This window comes from Nilaparvata lugens, chromosome 10 (genome assembly GCF_014356525.2).
Source record: "Nilaparvata lugens isolate BPH chromosome 10, ASM1435652v1, whole genome shotgun sequence".
Lineage (NCBI taxonomy): Eukaryota > Metazoa > Arthropoda > Insecta > Hemiptera > Delphacidae > Nilaparvata > Nilaparvata lugens.
In genome coordinates, this window is record NC_052513.1 from 23,734,782 (window position 1) to 23,758,502 (window position 23,721).

General features: G+C 30.7%; 1 protein-coding gene across 7 annotated transcripts in view; it reads left to right on the forward strand.

Moving 5' to 3' along the window:
• The window catches only part of LOC111053238 (TRPL translocation defect protein 14), a 90,946-nt gene extending 86,395 nt beyond the window's left edge, over positions 1-4,551 (forward strand). For 6 of the 7 annotated variants that reach the window (XM_039436997.1, XM_039436999.1, XM_039436996.1 and 3 more), the window contains 2 exons: positions 2,730-2,937; positions 4,232-4,551. In XM_039436997.1, coding sequence (XP_039292931.1) covers positions 2,730-2,937; positions 4,232-4,514 — 491 coding nt within the window. In that variant the 3' untranslated portion in view covers positions 4,515-4,551. The remainder of the gene's footprint in view (positions 1-2,729; positions 2,938-4,231) is intronic. The other variant, XM_039437002.1, reaches the window with a different exon arrangement.
• The last annotated feature ends 19,170 nt before the right edge of the window (positions 4,552-23,721 follow it).

A 23,721-nucleotide genomic window follows, 5' to 3' on the forward strand; every position in this document is an offset into this window, starting at 1 on the left:
AAATTGTGATAGAGTAGGTTCCTCAAGATTATGATATTTGGTTTTTAATATATTTTTTTATCGTTACACATTTCATATAGAACAATGACATTACCAAAATGAACGCAAACTATCCATAACTGTCAATCGCCATACATTTTTTGCGTTAATAGAATATGTTCCTCTTTGTTAAGCTATTTCATTTCTATTACTATTATTCCTGATTTTTGCTATTTTCACGAGTAAGATCAATGATTGACAAGATAAAAGTCAGCTATTTATAAAATTCATTGTATGTCAATTAAAATTAGTTTTCTCTCTAACGTGATGTGTAGTAAAGAAAATGAGTTTGTTTTTAGTTATGGTTTTATCATTTCTCCTATGTCAGATTATTTCAACGATCATACATTTATAAATGAATCTATTGAATGCCAGTCATCAACAACCTGTAAACCTATCAATTATAATATAATTATATTTATTATTGTACTCTATTGTAATGTGTAGCTTGAATAAAATGGGTTCCTCATGGTTATTGCTTATATCATTTTTCTAGTACTAATATGTTCTAATTTTTCATGTTAAGTGGTGGGGGCTAGAGCTTGCTCCTATGTAATGATATATTTAATTGACAAAACTAATTGAAACTCCAAAAATAATAATTTTCTATGTTTCACAGTAATTACAAACATTTCTTGTGACTAGCATTCACTATCACAATAAACAACAACTTGAAATTTAAATTTGAAACTTATAATTATAATTTTTATAGTTGATATATTTTTTATTTTTGTGCAAGCAGAGGACCATGATTTATTTTCTGATAAGAGCAGTAGTTGACAAGCTTAATTCATAGTGCATGATGATTTATGCCTGTTAAATTTATAGTAAATTAATCATTGAATGAAGTTAGTTTCATTGATCAAATGTTTAATTAATGTTTGCTACATCAAATTAGATCATTATGATTTGTAATAGTTTATAAGTTGATATAAAAAAGTTTGTTTATTGTTTATTTTCTGTTGATGGAAAAATATATGTTGTCTTTGACGTAAGTGTTTATGCCTTTTATTTGTTAAATTTTTTCTCATCCATATTTAGTAAATGAGGTACCAAGTGCACTAATTTCTTAATTAGTGATTCAAGTGCATGATCAACTAATATTAGGCAACTGGACTACTGTCTGAAGTATTCAACTATATAACAAGGATAACTCCAATCATCTGAAAATCGCAATTGCATGATTGAACTCATCCACCACGTCTATTCAAATAAATTTAATCTATAATGATTTTATTAACATAGAAATAACTAATACAAGTTTTATATTTTTTCATGTAAACACTACTAGGCCTAGTTTCAGCACTCATGCCATTTTCAAGTATAGAAAGGGTACTAGTTATTTCCATAATATTTAAACAATTCAAGTAGCCCTATTAAAATACTTTACTACAATAATCTATTTGAACGAGACGAGAGTTCCATTGGAAATAATCAAGTTTGGACTTTTTCATTTGCCCACTTAGCCCTGACTTGTGCGTGAATTGGATTTTGTCCATTGCAGAAATAATTTGTTGTAGAGATGAATAACTCTACAGTTTCAGATGAGTTCCGAACCAACAGAAAGTGATTTTGGAGCTCGTAACTGTATTAGCGAAGCTGGCCTCAAACATCCTTCCAATGGAAGTACCAAGACTCTATTTCTCATCTAATCTGTACGATAACATTCTACTGAGATGGCACTAATCTGATTAGACCGCTAACTCTAACTGCAAGGCTAATCATTTTCCAAAAGTGCTCTAGTTTCCAAATTGCAAAGTGCGTTGAAATAAATAGGTTACTCATAAAAAATAGAGCCTGATAGTTGAGAATTGGATTTAGTCTTTAAAATTAGGCAATTATTCAACTTCCAATTCGGTTTTATTCCTGATTTTCACTTTGTAAATGAACTTGACAATGAACGCTTATCATAATAAAGAAAATGAATTGGGGTGGTCGATATTTCTGCAAAACCCTTGGCAATCAATTTAAAAATCAAAAAATTCAACTAACGATTTCATCCTAATAATAATAAATCAGTGCATCTTCCTTCTCATATTCTTATATAGTATACAACATTCATGGAATGATAAATGCAGCTGGGTAAATGTGAATGGGGCACAATAATGAGGATTAATGTAGATTTGTCAACATTGAATGAATAACCATAGAATTTCGCATGTTATGCCTGGAAAGATTTATAAACGTATATCGTATAATTATTATATTTATCACACTTTATTATTATCATAATTTTTTATAAATTGATGCTCCAAGACCGAATGGATTTTAACTGGTTGGGTAAAGAAATGAGAATTTTGGAATAATCCTGTTCTGTAAGCAGCTACAATGAATATGCATTACTTCTTGAAATGATTACTTTCTTTCAATGAATCGAAAGAACAAATAAAATGCAGAGAAACTTACCAAATATTGTGTATTTAATAATGTATTGCGTCAGTATCAGTATTCTATTAAACCCATACTCTAGGTTTTATTTTTAAAATGACATTTTTGAAGAGACTATTTTCATCATATTTTGTAATCCTCGTACAGTTGTATCACTAAGGTCATTCCACTTACTTTTTCCCAAACCTTAATATTCAAGTTTGATTTTTGAAATGTTCACTTTTATTATTACATGAAGCCTTTACCTTTTATAATCTCTGATTGAATTTCAAAATGGTTGTAACCGACTGTGTTTTTTCCAGGTCATTGGAGCTACATTCACACAATTAGAAAACCGAAGATCAGAGGGCAAGTGATCGAGGTGAAAACGCAGTTGACACACAGAGACTACATCAACATGCTCGCTCAGCGCGACGATTCACATTTCACCATCTTCAAGAAAAGACGCTGTTTCCTCTACAATAACCAGTACTTCCAGTTGGACATCTACCGTGAACCTTGCCATGCTAGGTTAGTGCTCATTATTGTCAAATGTAAATAAAATAATTTGATAAGCTTATAAATTTTCTTCTGCTCTCCAGATCTTCTTTAACCGACACATGATTCCTCTTATATTGCTCCAACATCTATTTTTGCGTTTACTACTATTTACATTTAGTTGACTTTCATTGGATTGGATTTTCACTTTCTGTTACTGTACTGTCAATTAAATTCGGATTCGCATATGTCAGTGACCGGTACAGTGAAAATACAATTTCTATTGATTCTAATGGGATAATTCCTACTCAGCCCGGCCAAGTATGAATGGTCCCAACATGTGAATATTATTCTCACTGTGCCGAATACGTTTAATGTTAGACTCACTGATATGTGGCAATCCGCCTCAAGAGAGTGATCTCTTGATAAACCGATTGTATAGCTTTACATACTGGGAAAAATGTATTTGTAAAAGAATTTCCAATCATACTTTTTTATGTCAATATTTTCAGTTGGAATTTCATTATAAAATAGGGTTTCAGTTTTATCTTCCCTTGAAATGAAACTTTCTTGTTCACATGCTTTGCAAACGTTATACAGAGTTGGTAAAAATTATGGAAATAGCTTATTTATTTTACAAGGATAATTTGATTGTGTGTTACGTTGGGGTTCCTGTTAAAATTAAAAAACTACTTTTCATTTTAAAATTTTTGTCTGCCGTTTTGAATCCAACTTCATTTTTGTTAATGGGGAGGTGGTCATATGATACTCGAATTCAATACAGTATTTCAAGAGAAAGTGGATGGCGAAAACCGCACATTGATATCTCAACCGTTTCAAAGATATTCACATTTAAGGCCGGGACACATATAACTGCACCGAGCCCACGACACGGTGATAGTGGTAGGAAAACACACATATCCGTGCGACAGCCGAGCGGCAGCAATGTCTCAGTTCTGTAGTGCTACTGTGGTCTGTGGTCCGATTTCTGAATGTGTTAAACTATTGTTAATAATATAACACTTTTAAAAGCTTGTTACATCCTATTTAACTTTATATTTTCCAATTTTAAACTAATTACCTGTAAACACAGAAGATTGAACAATAAAATTGTTATCTTCTGCCTTCTGCACCTACACGTAATAATTAGTTTAAAATTGAAGACACTATAAACAAACAAAAAATTATTGAAGTTCAATATTGAAAGACGTGTCAACTCGATAATTTTACGCTTAGATGATATTTATAATAAAAACAAAGCAAAAGTGTTTTAGTTCAATTAAAATAACTTACTTGTAAGCAGCTACATTTTGTCGTTCTATTTCAGATGTAAAGGATTAATTTTGCTCGAGACGTATTCAGCACTGGAAAACGGCCATCTTGAAAGATGTCTGCCGAAATTCCTCACCCTGGTCGAAGAAGTGACCGGCAACCCCGACTACTCCATGTTTAACCTTTCACTCAGAGAAGAATGGGACACTACAAAAAAGTTCTGTCGTAAATTTCAAGGTATTTACTCCTATACTTCATACACTGGATTTTACAAGATCGGTCACGTTTTTCAAGGCGATGACGTTGCATGTGAGTCTGACTTTTTAATGAAAAACTGAGTAAATTTTGGAGATCTGCACAAGACCGTCAGGCCCTGTACTAGCATCACACCATATTCATTGATAATTTAGCAGTTTGGAGTTTTCTGTCGATAGAATTATTTGATATGTTGTGAGATCAGTTCAACCAGTTGTGTTAATCCCAAACCCAGATTAATTGTTTATTTTCGTTCATTTTCATGTTCAATCAACTAATAGATGGATAAAAGGTGCCTAATTGATCAAAAATGAATTGAGCCACACTCACAAAACAATACACCATACGAAAATGAATAGAGACGAAAATAAATCAACAAATTGAAACACATTAACAAAACAGAACGCTAACAATACATGACACTAACGACTGTGTCTCGAGGTTAGTCTCGACCACTGAACCTGAGTTCTAAGAAAAAGGCTATTTTAATAATCTTCTTAGAATATCCAAGATATTCTAAAAAATAGTTTTTGCCTTTGTAACATGAAAAATTGGTACTTTTATCATATAGGAAATAGAATATTTGTTTCTTCTCAATGATAATTCATTTTCACAGTCGATAATGCCGTGATTAGACGAAACCGGTCGTGCATCGTGCATCAAATAAAATGAAAGGGTAGCCTTATAGTGATTCTGTTTGATAAAATATATAATGAACGTATTTGGAATAAGTGGAATCAAAAATAATTCAGTAGCCTAAAGAGAAAATATATGATTATGTTAGATTTTTTTGAGTCTTGAATATCTTTAAATGCTAGAAATACGTAATTTACAACATTCCTATCCTATTAGCCTACGTAACTTGTGTTTTGTAACAATTTTTTTGAAAACCGTTGAAAATGTACAATACTATGGAATTTACACATCGGACGCAGAATGATTACCTTACAGATGCGATTCAATGTCTTTTAAAAAATACAGTAAGCTTATACTATTATTATTCTCTTTGAAAAATGAACCATGAATGTGATAGATTAATGTAACTTTTTCCAGTAGAATTACAACATCTACAAAATAAAACTTCTATTAGTCCGGGCGCAAATGTACTTGTGTGGTCATTTTTGGGTAACAACCGTGGAAGATGTCACAATTTCTTCGTTAGGACTAGTAGCTTATAATGAGGAACACAATGACGAAGACGAAATTCTTTGTGCAAAAGTTACAGTGGAATGTTAAAATTTAGATTGTTTTCTAATCTTAAAAATATATATTTTCATGCGCTATACGTCAATAAATGTGTCCTTCAGCGCCCTCAACGAACCTTGCATGATTTCTGGTGCGTTATTCCATAGGTATGAGGTAACAAAACTATAAAAACTATTTTTTTCTTTACTACTTCATGATAAAAACTTGCAAATGGTCTCAATATTGTTAAGACAAGCAGAATAAGAATATTGATTATGGAAAAAACGAAAATAGTCATCATCACTGAAAAATTCAAGATGGCGTCCATAATTTGCAAAATTTTTGATATAGATTGCTATTCAGCTATGATTTTTCATGAAGGTACTCATTAATTTCATGTTTGTATGATTAAATATCTTTAAATGTGAAAATCATCGAAATAGGTTGAAATATCGATGTGCGGGTCTCGCTATTAATTTTCTCTAGAAATTCTGTATCTAAATCATGTACCACACGTTCTCATTTGAAAAAATGAAGTTGGATTATCATTACCGCTACAATTTTAAATTGAACCCAATTTTAAACAGTTATGTCCAAACCCAGATTAATTGTTTATTTTCGTTCATTTTCATGTTCAATCAACTAATAGATGGATAAAAGGTGCCTAATTGATCAAAAATGAATTGAGCCACACTCACAAAACAATACACCATACGAAAATGAATAGAGACGAAAATAAATCAACAAATTGAAACACATTAACAAAACAGAACGCTAACAATACATGACACTAACGACTGTGTCTCGAGGTTAGTCTCGACCACTGAACCTGAGTTCTAAGAAAAAGGCTATTTTAATAATCTTCTTAGAATATCCAAGATATTCTAAAAAATAGTTTTTGCCTTTGTAACATGAAAAATTGGTACTTTTATCATATAGGAAATAGAATATTTGTTTCTTCTCAATGATAATTCATTTTCACAGTCGATAATGCCGTGATTAGACGAAACCGGTCGTGCATCAAATAAAATGAAAGGGTAGCCTTATAGTGATTCTGTTTGATAAAATATATAATGAACGTATTTGGAATAAGTGGAATCAAAAATAATTCAGTAGGCCTAAAGAGAAAATATATGATTATGTTAGATTTTTTTGAGTCTTGAATATCTTTAAATGCTAGAAATACGTAATTTACAACATTCCTATCCTATTAGCCTACGTAACTTGTGTTTTGTAACAATTTTTTTGAAAACCGTTGAAGAATCTGAAAATGTACAATACTATGGAATTTACACATCGGACGCAGAATGATGATTACCTTACAGATGCTGATTCAATGTCTTTTAAAAAATACAGTAAGCTTATACTATTATTATTCTCTTTGAAAAATGAACCATGAATGTGATAGATTAATGAAACTTTTTCCAGTAGAATTACAACATCTACAAAATAAAACTTCTATTAGTCCGGGCGCAAATGTACTTGTGTGGTCATTTTTGGGTAACAACCGTGGAAGATGTCACAATTTCTTCGTTAGGACTAGTAGCTTATAATGAGGAACACAATGACGAAGACGAAATTCTTTGTGCAAAAGTTACAGTGGAATGTTAAAATTTAGATTGTTTTCTAATCTTAAAAATATATATTTTCATGCGCTATACGTCAATAAATGTGTCCTTCAGCGCCCTCAACGAACCTTGCATGATTTCTGGTGCGTTATTCCATAGGTATGAGGTAACAAAACTATAAAAACGATTTTTTTCTTTACTACTTCATGATAAAACCTTGCAAATGGTCTCAATATTGTTAAGACAAGCAGAATAAGAATATTGATTATGGAAAAAACGAAAATAGTCATCATCACTGAAAAATTCAAGATGGCGTCCATAATTTGCAAAATTTTTGATATAGATTGCTATTCAGCTATGATTTTTCATGAAGGTACTCATTAATTTCATGTTTGTATGATTAAATATCTTTAAATGTGAAAATCATCGAAATAGGTTGAAATATCGATGTGCGGGTCTCGCTATTAATTTTCTCTAGAAATTCTGTATCTAAATCATGTACCACACGTTCTCATTTGAAAAAATGAAGTTGGATTATCATTACCGCTACAATTTTAAATTGAACCCAATTTTAAACAGTTATGTTTATTTTAAAAAATGGTGCACACAAACCATTTTTACATCAAATTACAGAAGTATCGAGTTCATGATGATGTATTATAAGTGGTCTATGTTCCCTCCTTTTGAGGCTCGGCCGATATCTAGACGGTAGCCAAATTCATCCCAGACTGTTCGCAAGATGCCATCTTGACTGTAGCTACTGCATCAGTTATCTTGGTTTTTGGCTCTTCAATATCAAGTGCTAAGGGAGGAACGTAAACACGATCTTCAACCAGGATGACTGATGCAGTAGCTACAGTCCAAGAAGACATCTTGCGAACAGTCTGAGATGAATTTGGCTACCGTCTAGATGTCGGCCTAGCCTCAAAAGGAGGGCACATAGAACACTTATAATACATCATCATAAACTCGATACTTCTGTGAGTAATTTGATGTAAAAATGGTTTGTGTGCACCATTTTTTGAAATAAACATAACTGTTTAAAATTGGGTTATTCTTTTTGAAACACACGGTTAATATTCGAGAGAATCGTCCAATTTTAAATACTCTTTTCATGATTAATTTAACTTCAAAAGCTTGAAACATACATGTTTGGGAACAAAATTTCCACCCTGTAAATATATGTGCGGTAGACATACAGTATTATTATTGGCTATTGGCACAAAGCTGTAGAATATCTCTAAAGCTTCAAAATGACATCTTGTTCTGAAGGCTGTAAGTCCATTTTCCACTTCAAAACATGCAGTTTTTCTTTGGAGGGTGCTGGAGAACACATAATTTATTGACGAACAGCGCCTGAAGACATATCATTTTAAAGCTGAGAAAACGTTCTAAATTCCATAGATTCAACATTCCCCTGTATCTCTTGCAAAAAAGTTATAATAAAATGAAAATAAGAAAATGGGAGAAACATTCTCAACTTAACTTGTAGGGTTTTGAGAAATTTTAACTAATAAAATATGTGTTTTTGAGAAAAATTCATGAGATGAAAATTGTAGAGGAAGGGTTTTAGAATATTCTCGTCCAATAAACGGTAGAATATCCTGGACAATTACAAAATACAAGCGATGAAATAAACCTTGAAAATTCTGGCGGTCATCATGTTTTCGAAATGTTTACCTGTGATTTCGACTTTTCTTCATCATACTAGTCCTAAGGAAGACATCATTCTCGGTTGTAACTCAAAAATGACCACGGAGTGCCTTTTTTAGTATATTTGCGCCCGGACTAAATATTAAATTATGTTAGCTTCTATATTAAATTAGGAAACTCAGTCAAAATACTGAAACGCCTTTTTAAAGTTCATCAATTTCTATTTCATCAAACTTGAATAAATTATTAAGATATATTCTTCAATGTTGAGTAACTGGAAATAATTCACATTCACGAAACACATTTCTTAGATCCTGACAAAGATTTCCAGCTTTATAAAACTCTTCATATAAATTATAAGCTCATTCAAGAAATCATGTCATTTCCGTTCATGTGAAATTCTTGTTGCAGCTGTCACAAATTTGTATGTATCTGTACGTTTTATTTGAAAAATTTAATTCTCAATCATTTTCTCTGCAAATTAGAGCTTTTTTCTAACAATTGAGATGTATATACTCAATTCTGACAATAAACTTCTTATTTTGAAGATCTCATTAAAATATTCTTAGTTCTCCAAATTCTGTGGAGAAACCAACCCTTACTAGCTTCATATAGGCTAGCTCTACCTTTTTTTTGTAAGTAGCTTTGTTGAAGCTGTACAAGTTCAGTAACAGCTCTACATTCTTCTAGTTTTGTATTGTTCGATTATGAAACTTTAATTCCTTTTCCCTTGTCGCTGCATCATAAAACAACATCATATTCGCCCTGAATACATACAAAAGTAAAGTGAAAGATCAATCCACGAAATCATATATTTTTATTAACATAATATAGCTAATATTCTTAAATTGACTATTTGACAGTGAATTGGATACAAGTCACTTAACATCAATATTATCCAACATGAATGCAACTGATGAATTTCTGCGTTGAAACATCCCAAATTAAAGTGATATATATTTATAAATATATTTTTTTAAATTTAAGCGATTTTATTTTGTTTCATGAAAAAGTAAGGATTATTTTCTTACAAGCCGAAAGAGTTAATACTCTTATTATTGTTACCGACAGACTTTTAACTCATTATTTTTTTAATTCTCTCAATCGATTGATCATCATCATAATCATTGTCATCATCATTATCATAATTTAGCCTTAGTTCTAATTTTATTCTATTTCGTTATTAAACTGTTTCCAAGTAGTATTATTATATTTATTATTTTAATATAATTTTATTGCAGATCTGTGTTTTGTAATAGCATTCTGGTGCTATATTTAATTTGCTTTATTTTATTGCGTGGCTTTACTTTCATATTCAATTCAGTAAGATTTTAAAAGTCTTTACTTTTCTATCTATTGTCTTTGCTAAGTACTTATGAACGTAATGATTTACAACTTGACAATTATCATAGCTCGAATGTATGTTAGAAGGTTGGTTGATCGTCCTATCCATTTCACTTTATTGTTACGACTGTTGTTCCAGTCAAAAAATAATGTTCAGTGAAATAAAATGGTGTACTTTTATATAGTTTATTCATTTTCTTCATCCTTTAATTTCCTCATTTATTCATTGTTGTCACTTTCTACCATCATCTCCACCTATTTTTCAGTTTTATATTGTGAAAAATCTAATTGATTTACTCTTAAACAACATATTTTTTTTACAACTTAATTTTGAAAATACATTATTGCTCAACTCAAATAGTTGCAATACCTCGATACTTTGCCGCCCATGCCTTCAATATTGTATTTATCCATCTAGTGTATAAATAATAGGAATTTTCTTCGATATTATGGGGTTTAGAATAAGTTGAACTATCGTTACATTTAGTATAATCTATTATTAGAAGAATTTGGAGTAGATTTGAAAAATCTTAATTTCTCATCAAGCTTCCAATATTGCCATTCTCAATCACGCAAAGCTTGTATTATATCAATCTTGAAGACTAGGTTTAAATCTAAAGCGTGTTCATGAATGATTATTAAAAAATCAGTTTCAAATTCAAGTTCTTGATGATCCAAGAAAATACGTCTTACACATCCATGCAACTTGAATTCATTGTTTATTTGAAATACAATAATTGAAAGTATGTAATTGAATATATTTGACTGAAGCATAATATTTTTCCAGCAAAGTTTTAACGTTAAAATTCAAATTTTGGAGTCAGTTATTGGCTAGCTGGTGTTTCACTCAAAAGTGAAACAATAGTTTATATAGTTATAGTTATCAAACATATCCTTCATTCTTTAAAACTACCACCAAGAGTCATTAAGTAGATCAGTAGAAGATGAAACTACCCGCCGTTAAATACAAATTGCACTAAGAACATTCAAATACAAACAAAATTACTGGAATTGTTACCACAAATATTTTTCTGCAAACTATACATCATAGTGGTAAAATCTATATCATATTATCAAACCTGCACTACATCAGAGCATACGATAGTTATAAATTTAACCACAAAAGCATAAATAGGGCCTACAATATAATTTTTGTTCTTCTAGATCTAGATAGATGGATGATAATCTTCATCTGGATACTATTAAATATTTTTTGGATGTTATCAAAAGTTTGTTTACCAGAATTTACTAAATAGTCTCGTAGCCTAGTATTGTTAGTCTTCTACTTGTAAGAAAATTATTTCTGTAATAAAATTGATAACTATAATTACATGTCCTGGTAATGTAATATAGTTACTCAACTACCAAATAAGTATGTATTCTAAATGTCGTAGGTAACTCTAATCTTGATACTCACCAATCATGAGAGATTTGAAATTTATGCTTATTATAAAAAATTAAACCCTTTTTGCTAAAGAAGAGTTTGCTTTCTCTTAAATTACCTCATTAGATAGATAATAGTATTGTAGTTGATGTATTACAACTCCCTATTTTACTTATTCTATTGAAATACAAAAATATTCCATGATATTGGTGTAAGGAAAGTTTTCATATCTTATATATATATGATATTCATGACTTCGTTTACGTGTGCATTCATAAGCTATTATAACTATTGATATGTAAATAAATATATGACCAATATTTTCAAATTGACAGATTTCAGCTAGTAAGTAGTAAACTGTTGCCAACTATTCGATATAACATTTAAATTATTTCGTTCAAATATTTTTTCAAAGTTGATGTGAGTAAATGTGAAAGAGTATTTATTTTTCTACTCTCCAAATTTGTTTGTATGGAATGATGAGAAATGATGTTGTCTTTTATTGCCTAGAAGTGGTCACACTGGGTTCATTAGTATAATTCTTATGAGAAATTCGATTAATTTCTCATAGTAAATGTTGCTAATACCATGAAAAATGCCTATTTTGCTAAAATCACATTATTTACCCCATTAAATTTTTCAATTGGAAAGCTGGATTACTTTCATGTATGTTCTTCAAGATATCCGTTCACTTGTTGTGACAATGTCTTTCATTGAATTCACAATTAAAATCACACAAGAAACTAGGCCGATCTTCTATTAATACTATCTGGAACTCTCCTGATCTGTTTATTGTTGAAATAATGTAGTTCTTACCTTTTTATACATTTTTCAAGTATACTATTGATTCCTTCTATAATAAGGTGAAATAACCCTTCTATAACGTCGAACAATCTCTGAAATCCTCTATAAGCTTTGGATTCGTGGTTGAGTGGTAGAGTGGACATGACTGTCTAAACTTCGCCACGTTATCAGATAAAAGTAATTCTATTCTATGTTGATTTTACAAAATTTCAAATTTCATTTGTCTCAATGGGAATTTTTATATTCTATTTTAACTCAGTGACCAAGTAGCCGATTGTATTAAAAATAATGCATTTCAAGATGAAGTTGCTATGTGATAATAAATATTATATATGAATAATTTCTCATTGCTGCTATAACATCGTTACTATCCAAACTGTTGATGTGAATACTTCAATATATATATAATATTATAAGTTCAAGATACTACATTCCTTATCTTACATTAATTTCTAAGTTCACTGAAAATTACGAGTCAGGTTACATTAACATTTATTTCCAAGTCAGGAAAGTATTAATGATTTGCGTGATTTTGAAAACCATTTGAGTAAGTTTGGATGTGTGAAAGGATGCACTATTGTTAGCCATTAACATACCTTTAATGATATTGTGTGGAGTTTTTAGTAAACTGATATGAGAAGGGAAAGTTTACAATCTCAAAAAATCCATCTATTTAAAAGTCTTGTGAAATACCGGTACATAACCAACTAAACTTGTACCGAACTTGAGTTTTATTTTTGAAAAAAATTGAAAAGTTATTGAAATGTATTACTTATTAAAATCTCACTTTACTATATTGATGGCAAATGCATTTCATGTATAAGGTGACCACCAGAAACCAGACGTTTTTAGAATATAAATAGCCCATTTTCCAAAAAATCTAATTTCCTTGCATGCCATTGAAAACAATTACGGTATATGAACAAAAGAGTGTGGAATACAATTATAATTTCCAATAGCAAAATAGGTGGTGTCTATGTCAATTTTGTTATTTGTTGCAATCTGTGCCATTTTCTAAAACCCCATAAATATAATATACATTTTCAAGAAGCTCTTGGTACCGGCACCTACAGAACTCAAAACCAATGGAAGCAAACATTGTGATAGCCTACATCACTTATTTCAAAACGGTTTGAGCAGTACTTATACTCAAGAAAAAAAGATTAATTAGGTAGCTGTGTACTATTTCATTTGCTGTATACTAACTCAAGTTTTTTATTAGTCAATGATATTATACAGACTACCTTCATACGGTACTCAATTTCAATACGGTAAAACTATATTTTTGTCGGATGAAGTGGATTGCTAGCAGGTCTAAACATTTTAAGATTTACTTTTTGGAAAATTGAGCGGAAAGATTCAACTCCTTCCAAGCCTCTTCTTCTTCATGGTAAAGTAGGCTATCTTTGATTTTAATCTCAAGAATATAAGAAATACGGTATACAATCTTATCACTGCCCTACTGTATTACCTTTTGATATTTTGGATAAAAGTATCATAGAACATTTTTATTGATGTCACCTTTCTTGTTTTAGAAAGGCCTTAAAAATAATGTACCACACAATGGGTGTTAACATTTAAAATATTTGAGTTACAACTTACAACCCCTCATTTCTTAAAAAACTAAAACTTCAATCAGCCATTATTTTGGATACAAGTATCATAGAACATTTTTATCGATGTCATCTTTCTTGTTTTAAAAAGGCCTTCAAAATTATGTACTACACAATGGGTGTTTACATTTAAACTATTCGAGTTACAACCCCTAAGTCACCCCCTTATGAGAGGTTGAAATTCAGTTGTACGTCAAAAGGTAGAGTAATTGACCACTAACTTATCCTGAAGGTAACAGTATTATATCTACAATAGTCTCCAATTTATTGAAGTGTTCCCATACATATGACTCACTCTGCACATTAAAGCATGCATACCGCGTGGGGAATTCTCAATAATTGAGAATTGTATTGAATACTTGCTCTCGTATTGTGAAACACATATTTCTAATTTATTATTTGTATAAAGAATTCTCAATTGATACTTCTTCTCTTATTGTAAAACTCTCATTCTTTATTTTTTTTATTTGTGAAAGGAAAAAACAACTCTTCATGATTCAATAATAATGTATTTAATGAAAATGAATCATACATTAAAAAGTATACGTATGAATATGAATTCATACTATAAGTATCCTACAAATAATTCCTTCTAATAAACTTGATAATTCTATAAGACAAGTGATAGGTTGAATGCCTGTTTGAAAGACCACGAAAGGATGACAATCTCTCCAACCAACTCGGAGGGCATTTCTATTCTAGAAATTAAACTCTCATACACTAAAAACAGCAGGATAATGTGTGGTGAATTCCAATTCTTTTCAATCTCCACATTATTTTCCAATAACCGGAGAGATAAAAATAGTTGGGCATATTTTAAGATATTTTTCCAAATTGCAATTTATTCAGTTTATAATGCTATTTATGATGTGAGTGTTATACTATCACCCCATACTTTCTTTTGTTCCATATTGGGGCTTTCTACCACATGGAGTGTGAGTGATGCGTATATGTGATAAAAATTATGTTTCTAGATTGTTCATTGGTCACCGAGTGGAAATAATTTTAAATCCAAAGTTCTTTATCGAAAATTCAATTTAAATTTGATTGTTTATAGCAAACAAAATCATCAAATATCATAAGAAGGAAAATGGTGCGCTTACCATCTTCATCCATTGATCATCCACATTCTCCTTCCAAATCACTGTTGGAATGCCCTGCACTAACAACCTTTATTCTCTGCAACCGCTCTTGATTCTACTTTTATCAAATTAATATTAGCTTTTCCTTTATATCTTCTGCATTTTAATTGGTATTAGAATCAATTTTGAAAGGATATATATTGGTTAAGTTTGCAGAAGAATATTACAATGAAGAAAGGAAACAGCTCGAATACAACATAATAAATAACGAGAAAGCTCAAGATAACTATTAAAGTATTCAAGCCAAGCCTAATTATTATGATGATAAAACAGTGATTGAAAAAATATAGACCTATATTATCATTCAAAGTATTACTAGGAGAAATAGGCTACATTCAGTACCTTTTTTAAACTTTATAATAATTGTTGGGATATCAGAACTTTGAATAAAAAACCTCCAGTAAAAAACCTTTGAAGCCATTCATCTTTTCAAATGTTGCCAAATTGAATCTATTCATTCATTCAACGAGTATCCCTTTCTCGTCGTACGGTATCAAATGAGAGTTCTCTATCTACAAACCGGTATGCTCTTACATTATCGAGCATTCTGGAAGATCTAGGAGTTCAAAAGTGATGAGTTTCTAAAAAAAATGAAGATAAATATTGTATAAATCGTAGGAAATGTCGATGGGACTTGAAAGTTGAGTACTTTTTTAGAAAAAGACTTACAAAGTTGCTCGAGAAAAATAAAGATAAATATTGTATATGACCGTAACACACATCTATCACATGATTAAAGCATGTGGATATGTGTATGTAATTTTTTCCTGAATTAAGAGTGCACTCCTAAAGGATTAAAGATGTTGAACCGGCAAGATGTTCTACTGATTCCATGTAATATACAGACTACACATACAAGATATCAAGGATTTTGAAAGAAATAATATTATACTCTAATTAATGCTTTCACTTTTTTAATTCCTTATTCAATGATCGATTTATAAAATTCATTAGCTTTGAGTAATTGAACTACAAAAGAGCTAGGGAAGCATGTTCATTTTCAATAAGAGAGCAACAGGTATTCGATGAGCAGGCTCTTACAAAATCTATCATTCTGAAAGATCCAGCCGTCCAAAAGTATTGAATTTTTGAAAAAAACTGAAGATATATATTGTATAAATCGTGGGGAATGTCGATGGGACTTGAAAGTTATGTACTTTTCGAGAAAAAGACTTACAAAGTTGCTCAATTTAACATTGAAAACTTAGGAAGAATAGACTTTTAGAGCACCAATGACGTCACACCGACCAGCTGGTTTGGATTTGTTACTGCGCATCTTTTCGTGGCCACTACCTTGTATTCTAGGTACATTGGATCTATCAACAGTAGGCTATGGAATAACATAATGAGGATTGGCGGCTACATATTTAAAACTACGATCATACTATTGTACATAATATTTTTATCTCTTTTCTGTATAGGGCTACTTGTAATATAAATATAAAGAAAAAAAACCTCAGTACCCTTTTTTTGAAATATTTCATCACAACATGCTTCGGACATTTATGCCATTTTCAAGTGATATGAAGTGAATAAATAAATACTACTGGAAGATTTTTATTTTGATCATATGTTAGTGTATTCATATGTTTTTATGAACTAGGACTGTAAATTTTGGGTTCAAATTCGCATGATTCCAAAGACCTTAAAGATGCCCTATCTCTTTAAGGTCTTTGCATGATTCTATCAAAAATGGGGTTATTGGTGTCTAATTGGATTAAGTTTATTATTTTATCTCTGTTTAATTTTGCTGCTTTATAAATATGGAATTCTTCTTTGACATTCAGTTTTTGACTTTTATTACCATAATAATTAAGTATTTTTATATTGGAATTTATTTATTATCAATCCATTATATTCAGCTGTGAATAACAAATAGTGAGTAGGTTTTTGATTTTGTATTCAATTTTTTTAAATAAGTGCAATATTTCTAAAGTTTTTAATTTATTGTGATCTGTAATTTATTTAGAGTATAAAATCAACCTTCAAAATTCAAAATTTTAAATCATTATTCTTGGATCCCTTTGTGTATAATTTTTAGATTTTAGTGCTTGGATATGTTCTCGAAACCTGATATGGAAATTTCTACCCGTTTGTCCGATATAGAATCTGTTGCAATCACTACATTTAAGTTCATAGATTCCAGATTTTTTAAACTTATCTTGTTGTACATTTAAATTTGATTTCTTTTTTATCATTTCGAATGCATTATTCGTTGTCCTATAACCTACAATGAATTTATTTTTTGTAAAAGTTTTTCTTATAGCTTTATTAAATATTGTGTTATATGGAACACAAATATATTCTTTATTTCCAACATTTCCTTGATTATTTTGAGTTCTATTCTGTATTAATTCCCTTTTTTGTTTGTAAATCATTCTATCAATAGTTTTGGTATTATATCCATTTGTTATTGCCATATATTTTATTTTTTTCTTCTCTTTTCTGTAATTATCTTTTGACATGGGAATATTTATTAGCCTGTATATCATTGAATTGAAAGTTGAAATTTTTTGTTGCCAAGGATGATTTGAATCTCTAGGAATTATACAATCTGTATGTGTGGGTTTTCTATGAATGCTAAAATCATGTTTGTTATCTTTTATACTAATCGTTAAATCAAGAAAATTTATTTCCTGTTCTTGAGCTTCCATCGTAAATTTTATAGAAGGTAATATTGAATTTAAATATAATTCAAAATCTTCATGTGTTTTATCTTCATTATTATATCATCAACATATTTGTGCCAATAAATAATATTTTTCTTTAGAGGATTATTATCATTCATTATTTTCGATTTTTCCAAATTGTCCATGTACATGTTAGCCAGATAACCTGATAAAGGAGAGCCCATTGCCAAACCTTCCTTTTGTTTGTAGTTTTTCTCATTGAATTTGGAATAATTTTGATCTACACATACTGTTGTCAATGCTATTAGATCTTCTATTTAATCAATTTATATTATTATCTGTCAAAATTTGTTTCAAATTTCTAATTGTTTTTGTTTCATCTGTTGGAATACTAGTGTACATGTTGGTTACATCAAATGATAGGAAAATAGCATCAGTTGGAATTTTTATATCTTTAATTTTTTGAACTAAATGATATGTGTTTTTTATGCTATGGTTTTCTCCCATTATTGTCTTTTGAGGTGGAATTTTATTTAAATATTTGCAAAATTTATATGCAGGAGCATTACGATAATTTACTACTGGCCTTATTGGTATTCCAACCTTATGTACTTTTGGTTGGCCTCTAAACATTGGAGATAAAGGATTTATCATCTTCATTTTGAATTGTTCTGCTCTGGAGATTGATTTACATTTAGATATGATATTATTTATATTTTTAATATATCCGAGAGTTGGATCTTTTGATAAATTTCCAAATTTGTTATCTCTAATGAACTTCTTCACTTTATCATTATAATCTGTTTGTTTTATGATAACTGTAGTAATTCCTTTGTCTGCTTTTGTGATAATGGCATCCTCATTCTTCAATTTGTTCGAAATGGATACTACCAGTTCCAGATCTTCTTTGGATCTTTCAAAAATTTTATTTTTAATCATATTATTTCCTTTTTCAATTGCGTTTATGAAATTTGTTCTTAATACGTTTTGATCCTCTCTTTCTTTCTTTCTTATAGACGTTTCCACTTCCTCAGTTGTTCTTTCATGACATACACTTTGTTATCTAAATCTATATTATATTTTAATGCTTTTGATAATAAATTATTCTCTTTTGCAGTGAAGCCAATATTTGTAAGGTTTTTCACTTTATCATATGATTTATAGTCTTCAATTTCATTGTAGTAGTTATTATCAGTATTTTTCTTTTGTTTTTAGATCAACAAGCTAATTTTCTTTGTTTGTGTGAGTTTTTCTTTTCAATGATAGGCTTAATCCACGTTTCAATATAGATTTTGAATTCAACTATTGATTCGGCATGGAAATGATTCTCTATCTGCTCTTTTATTATCTGATTCTTTTTTTTTTAATCTTTTCAATTTTGAATATAAATAATTTATCTCCTCTTTAATCCAAATTTGTTGTGCAGTTTTCATAGTTTTTGAAGCTGCTCTTAATTTAGAATTTGTGAAAATATGTACATAACTAGGAATAACACTATTTCTCAAACAAGTTTTGTTGAATAAAATATCTTCTCTTACCTTTCTTATTTTTAATTGTGTATATTTCCATTTATTTCCTAATTTTGTTTTAACGATTAGTATGAAAGATAACAAACATGATTTTAGCATTCATAGAAAACCCACACATACAGATTGTATAATTCCTAGAGATTCAAATCATCCTTGGCAACAAAAAATTTCATCTTTCAATTCAATGATATACAGGAAATCAAATTTAAATGTACAACAAGATAGGTTCAAAAAATCTGGAATCTATGAACTTAAATGTAGTGATTGCAACAGATTCTATACGGTATTGGACAAACGGGTAGAAATTTCCATATCAGGTTTCGAGAACATATCCAAGCACTAAAATCTAAAAATTATACACAAAAGTCGGCATTTGCTGAACACTTGATAGATTCAGGCCATAATTTTACAGATATAAATTCCAATATGAAAATACTTAATTATGTTAATAAAAGTCAAAAACTGAATGTCAAAGAAGAATTCCATATTTATAAAGCAGCAAAATTAAACAGAGATAAAATAATAAACTTAATCCAATTAGACACCAATAACCCTATTTTTGATAGAATCATGCGAATTTTTTTTTTCTATTGGTCAATACTATAGCCATCTAATCTAAAGACTAATGAGCTAATTTTTTCTATCCTAAATTACTACTTGAAAAATTTAACAGTGAATTTCTCATTAGGAACTCTTACTGTTATTGTTTGATTAATATGTACACTTATTGACTGCACTATAGAAGCTAGATTCACTCAATCACTGCTCTGCTCTTTCACTGGACACTACTTGAACAAGCACTACACTAGTTCAAACGGTTTCCTCCTTTTGAGCCTCCGCACCAACCCTCCATTGTCTAGCAGCAGGATCGCCTCGACGTTGTCATGTTGGTGCAGTCGCCCCTCGTGCCTCTCCGCATGCCTCTGGATCTCGGTGGACACCAGGTCGACGTGCAGGTCTCTATGAAGATCGCTGTTCCTGACATACCAAGGAGCATCCACAATGTTCCTTAGCACTTTGTTTTGAAAACGTTGTATGATATTGATGTTGCTGTCTTTGGTACACCCCCAAAGTTGTATACCATATGTCCATACTGGCTTTAATATCTGTTTCTACAGAAGTACTTTGTTTCGGATTCAAAGGATGGAGTTTCTTCCGATCAGCCAATACAGCTTCTTATATTTGATTCCAAGCTCTTCTTTCTTATTCTTGACATGGGTCTTCCAGCGAAGCTTTGCGTCTAAGGTCATACCTAGATACTTGGCATCATTAGCATATGGTACAACTTGGTTGTTGATAGTTATTGGTATGGGCAGGTCCTTCTTATTGGTAAAATTGATGTGAATCGATTTTGTTTCATTCAATTTCATTCTCCACTTTCTAGTCCAATCTTGAATTTTGTTGATGGATCTCTGTAGTTTCTCTGTTGCAATATGAATATTACTGTCTACTGATAATATGGCTGTGTCGTCTGCAAATGTTGCTGTAGTATTCTCATCAAGGCTGGGAATATCGCTGGTATAGAGTAGATAAAGAACTGGTCCCAGAACACTGCCTTGAGGAACTCCTGCTTTAATTTCCTTCAAATCAGAATATGAACTTTCATGCCTGGCCCTAAAGTATCTGTCAGTGAGATAGGATTGTAATATATCTGTATATTGCTTTGGTAGCACTTTTTTGAGCTTGAAAATGAGACCTTCATGCCATACTTTATCAAAAGCTTGCCCTATATCAAGGAAAGCTGCTGAACAAACTTTTTTCTCTTCTAAGCACTTCTCTATTACATTATAATCCGATGCACTTGATCTATTGTTGAGTGTTTCACTCTGAAGCCAAATTGGTGATTTGGAATTATGTGCTGTCTCTCAATTATTGGTTTTAGCCTACTAAGTAAAATCCTTTCAAACAACTTGGATAGGACCGGTAACAATGATATTGGCCTATATGATGATACTTCATGTGGCTCTTTACCTGGCTTCAGTAGCATTATAACATCTGCTACTTTCCATATTCCTGGTATGAATTTTAGTCTGAAAGAAGCATTCAAAATGTTTGTTAATTTCACTATTGCTTTCCTTGGTAGGTGTTTGAGGACTGAGCCGGTTATCATGTCAAATCCAGGGGTTTTTTTGTGCCATGCTACCAATTTCTCCTAATTCGGTTGGATAGCATTTTTCACCTATTAACCTAATGAAAGTTATCGGCTCCAATGTAATAGATTCTTGATAAACTATGAATGGATCTATCGCCTATGAATGAGAAATCCAGTTTTCAGAGCAAATCAACTTATAATCCTCAGAAGAATTTTGGCAATATACTACACAAATACACAAAGAACAATATCTTACACGCTTAAGCATCTAAAATCATTACGAGCTAAATACTTATCCACTTATATAGTTGAAAAACAATGGCTATAGGCTTGTAGACACACAAATCAATTAATTATAGACAAAATAGAACACTATAAACTGTTCAAAACTCAATTTAAAACATTAATAATTCACTTAAACAGAAAAATATTCAGAGAGCACAAAATTAGAACACACGCAGCCAGCCATCATTTTTAGAGAGAAGAAAAGCAAGCCTCCTCGTCAGAACAAAAACCACATCTCAAAATCAGTGTCTACGTCATGGACATGTCACCAAAAATTTATAAATTACAAGATGTTGTCCTATATATTGAAAATTATTATAAAAATTCATCAATAGCATTTGTTATACATTTCCAAACAATATTCCAAAGTATAGAATATCAAAATTACTTTTGATTTAGCTTTATAATTTAAAGGAAAATATCTCAACAGAAAGTTTAATATACAAAGAATAGTTTTTTTAAATTGCACATAAATTTAAAAGATAGAAAAATTCAATTTTTATTGCATAAAAAAAATTTAATATGTTGAATAAAAAAATTATTATTATTTTTTTTAAATGAATTGATGAATTGTTACATTTAATTTTCACATAAAATTTCAATAAATCAAAAAATGTTCATTTCTTTCACTATTGACACAGTTGATTTTATCGATGCAAATTTTGGAAAACAGTCTGTTAAGGCACTTAGTATGATTTTCAGTTAAGTGTGACTCCAGTGTGATGACGTTAGTGTTGGGCTGATCCGAATACTTGTAGTGTTGGGCTGATCTGGATGCACGTAGTGTTGGGCTGATACTTGTAGTCGACTGATGCATATCAAACTCGATACAGGTGACATCTCAGTTAGCATTACCTCATGCTTGTAGTAGACGGCTGCATACCAAACTCGATACAGAGTCACGTAAATTTTGTATCATATTTGTAATTATACAATGTACATTTCAGGCTTGAAATGACAATGTAATTTGTTTTTCGGAAAAGAGATAGACACTGCATACAGGATTAATTTAGGTGAGGATTAATTTAGGTAAGGTTTGGTTTTTTGATATTTTCAGCTTTCAAGGTTTAGAGTTCTGCATACAGGAATAATTTAGGAGAGGATTTTTTGAATCAATTCTTTCATGATACTGTGACTGTTATTCTGAATTCAAAGTTGCAAACGTGAACATGGATGGCAATTACCTCCAGGTAATGTGGCAGTGTTGAAGTTTGAGTTACATGGTCAGCAATAAGCGTTGGCATTGTCATTGGTGTATGATTTGGTGTTGGCATTGGCATTAGCATTGTCGTAGGCATTGGCATCAACATTGGCGCAGGCATTGGCATTGGCGTAGGCATCAGTGTAGATATTGGCATTGGCATCAGCACAGGCATCGTCGTAGTTATTGGTGTAGATATTAGTGTAGATATTGGTGTTGATATTGGCGTTGACATTGACATCAGAGCAGATATTGGCGTAGTTATTGATGTAGATATTGACATCAGAGCAGATATTGGCGTTGATATTGGCATAGGCATCAGTGTAGATATTGGCGTAGTTATTGGTGTAGATATTAGTGTAGATATTAGTGTAGATATTGGCGTTGACATTGGTGTAGGCATCAGCGTAGATATTGGTGTAGACATCAGCGTAGATATTGGTGTAGATATTCAATTGATGAGTCACACTAGTTCGAAAATCACCCAAATGTTCTTAACACTCTTCATGGTGTTCACTTGTTGCTGATTTCGAGATTCACGTGATAATTATTTCAATGTTTATGTCCATGCTGTACCTGTTATCTTAAAATGCTTATAAACTAAAAGGAAAATTTTGATTAGGCTATCAATACAATCTAATACACATGAAAATTATTTCTAAGTATATAATCAATATAAAAATGAAATTTGTTAACATCTTATTATACAGTCAGCAATACATATATTGTGAAATTTGGAGACATCAATTACAAAATTTTAATAGAAAAAAAATAATTTCATTTCCATTTATTCATTGTTCAAATATTTTATAAAAAGCAAATTATTCAATATTATTAATCATCGTTTGTTGGATACTATA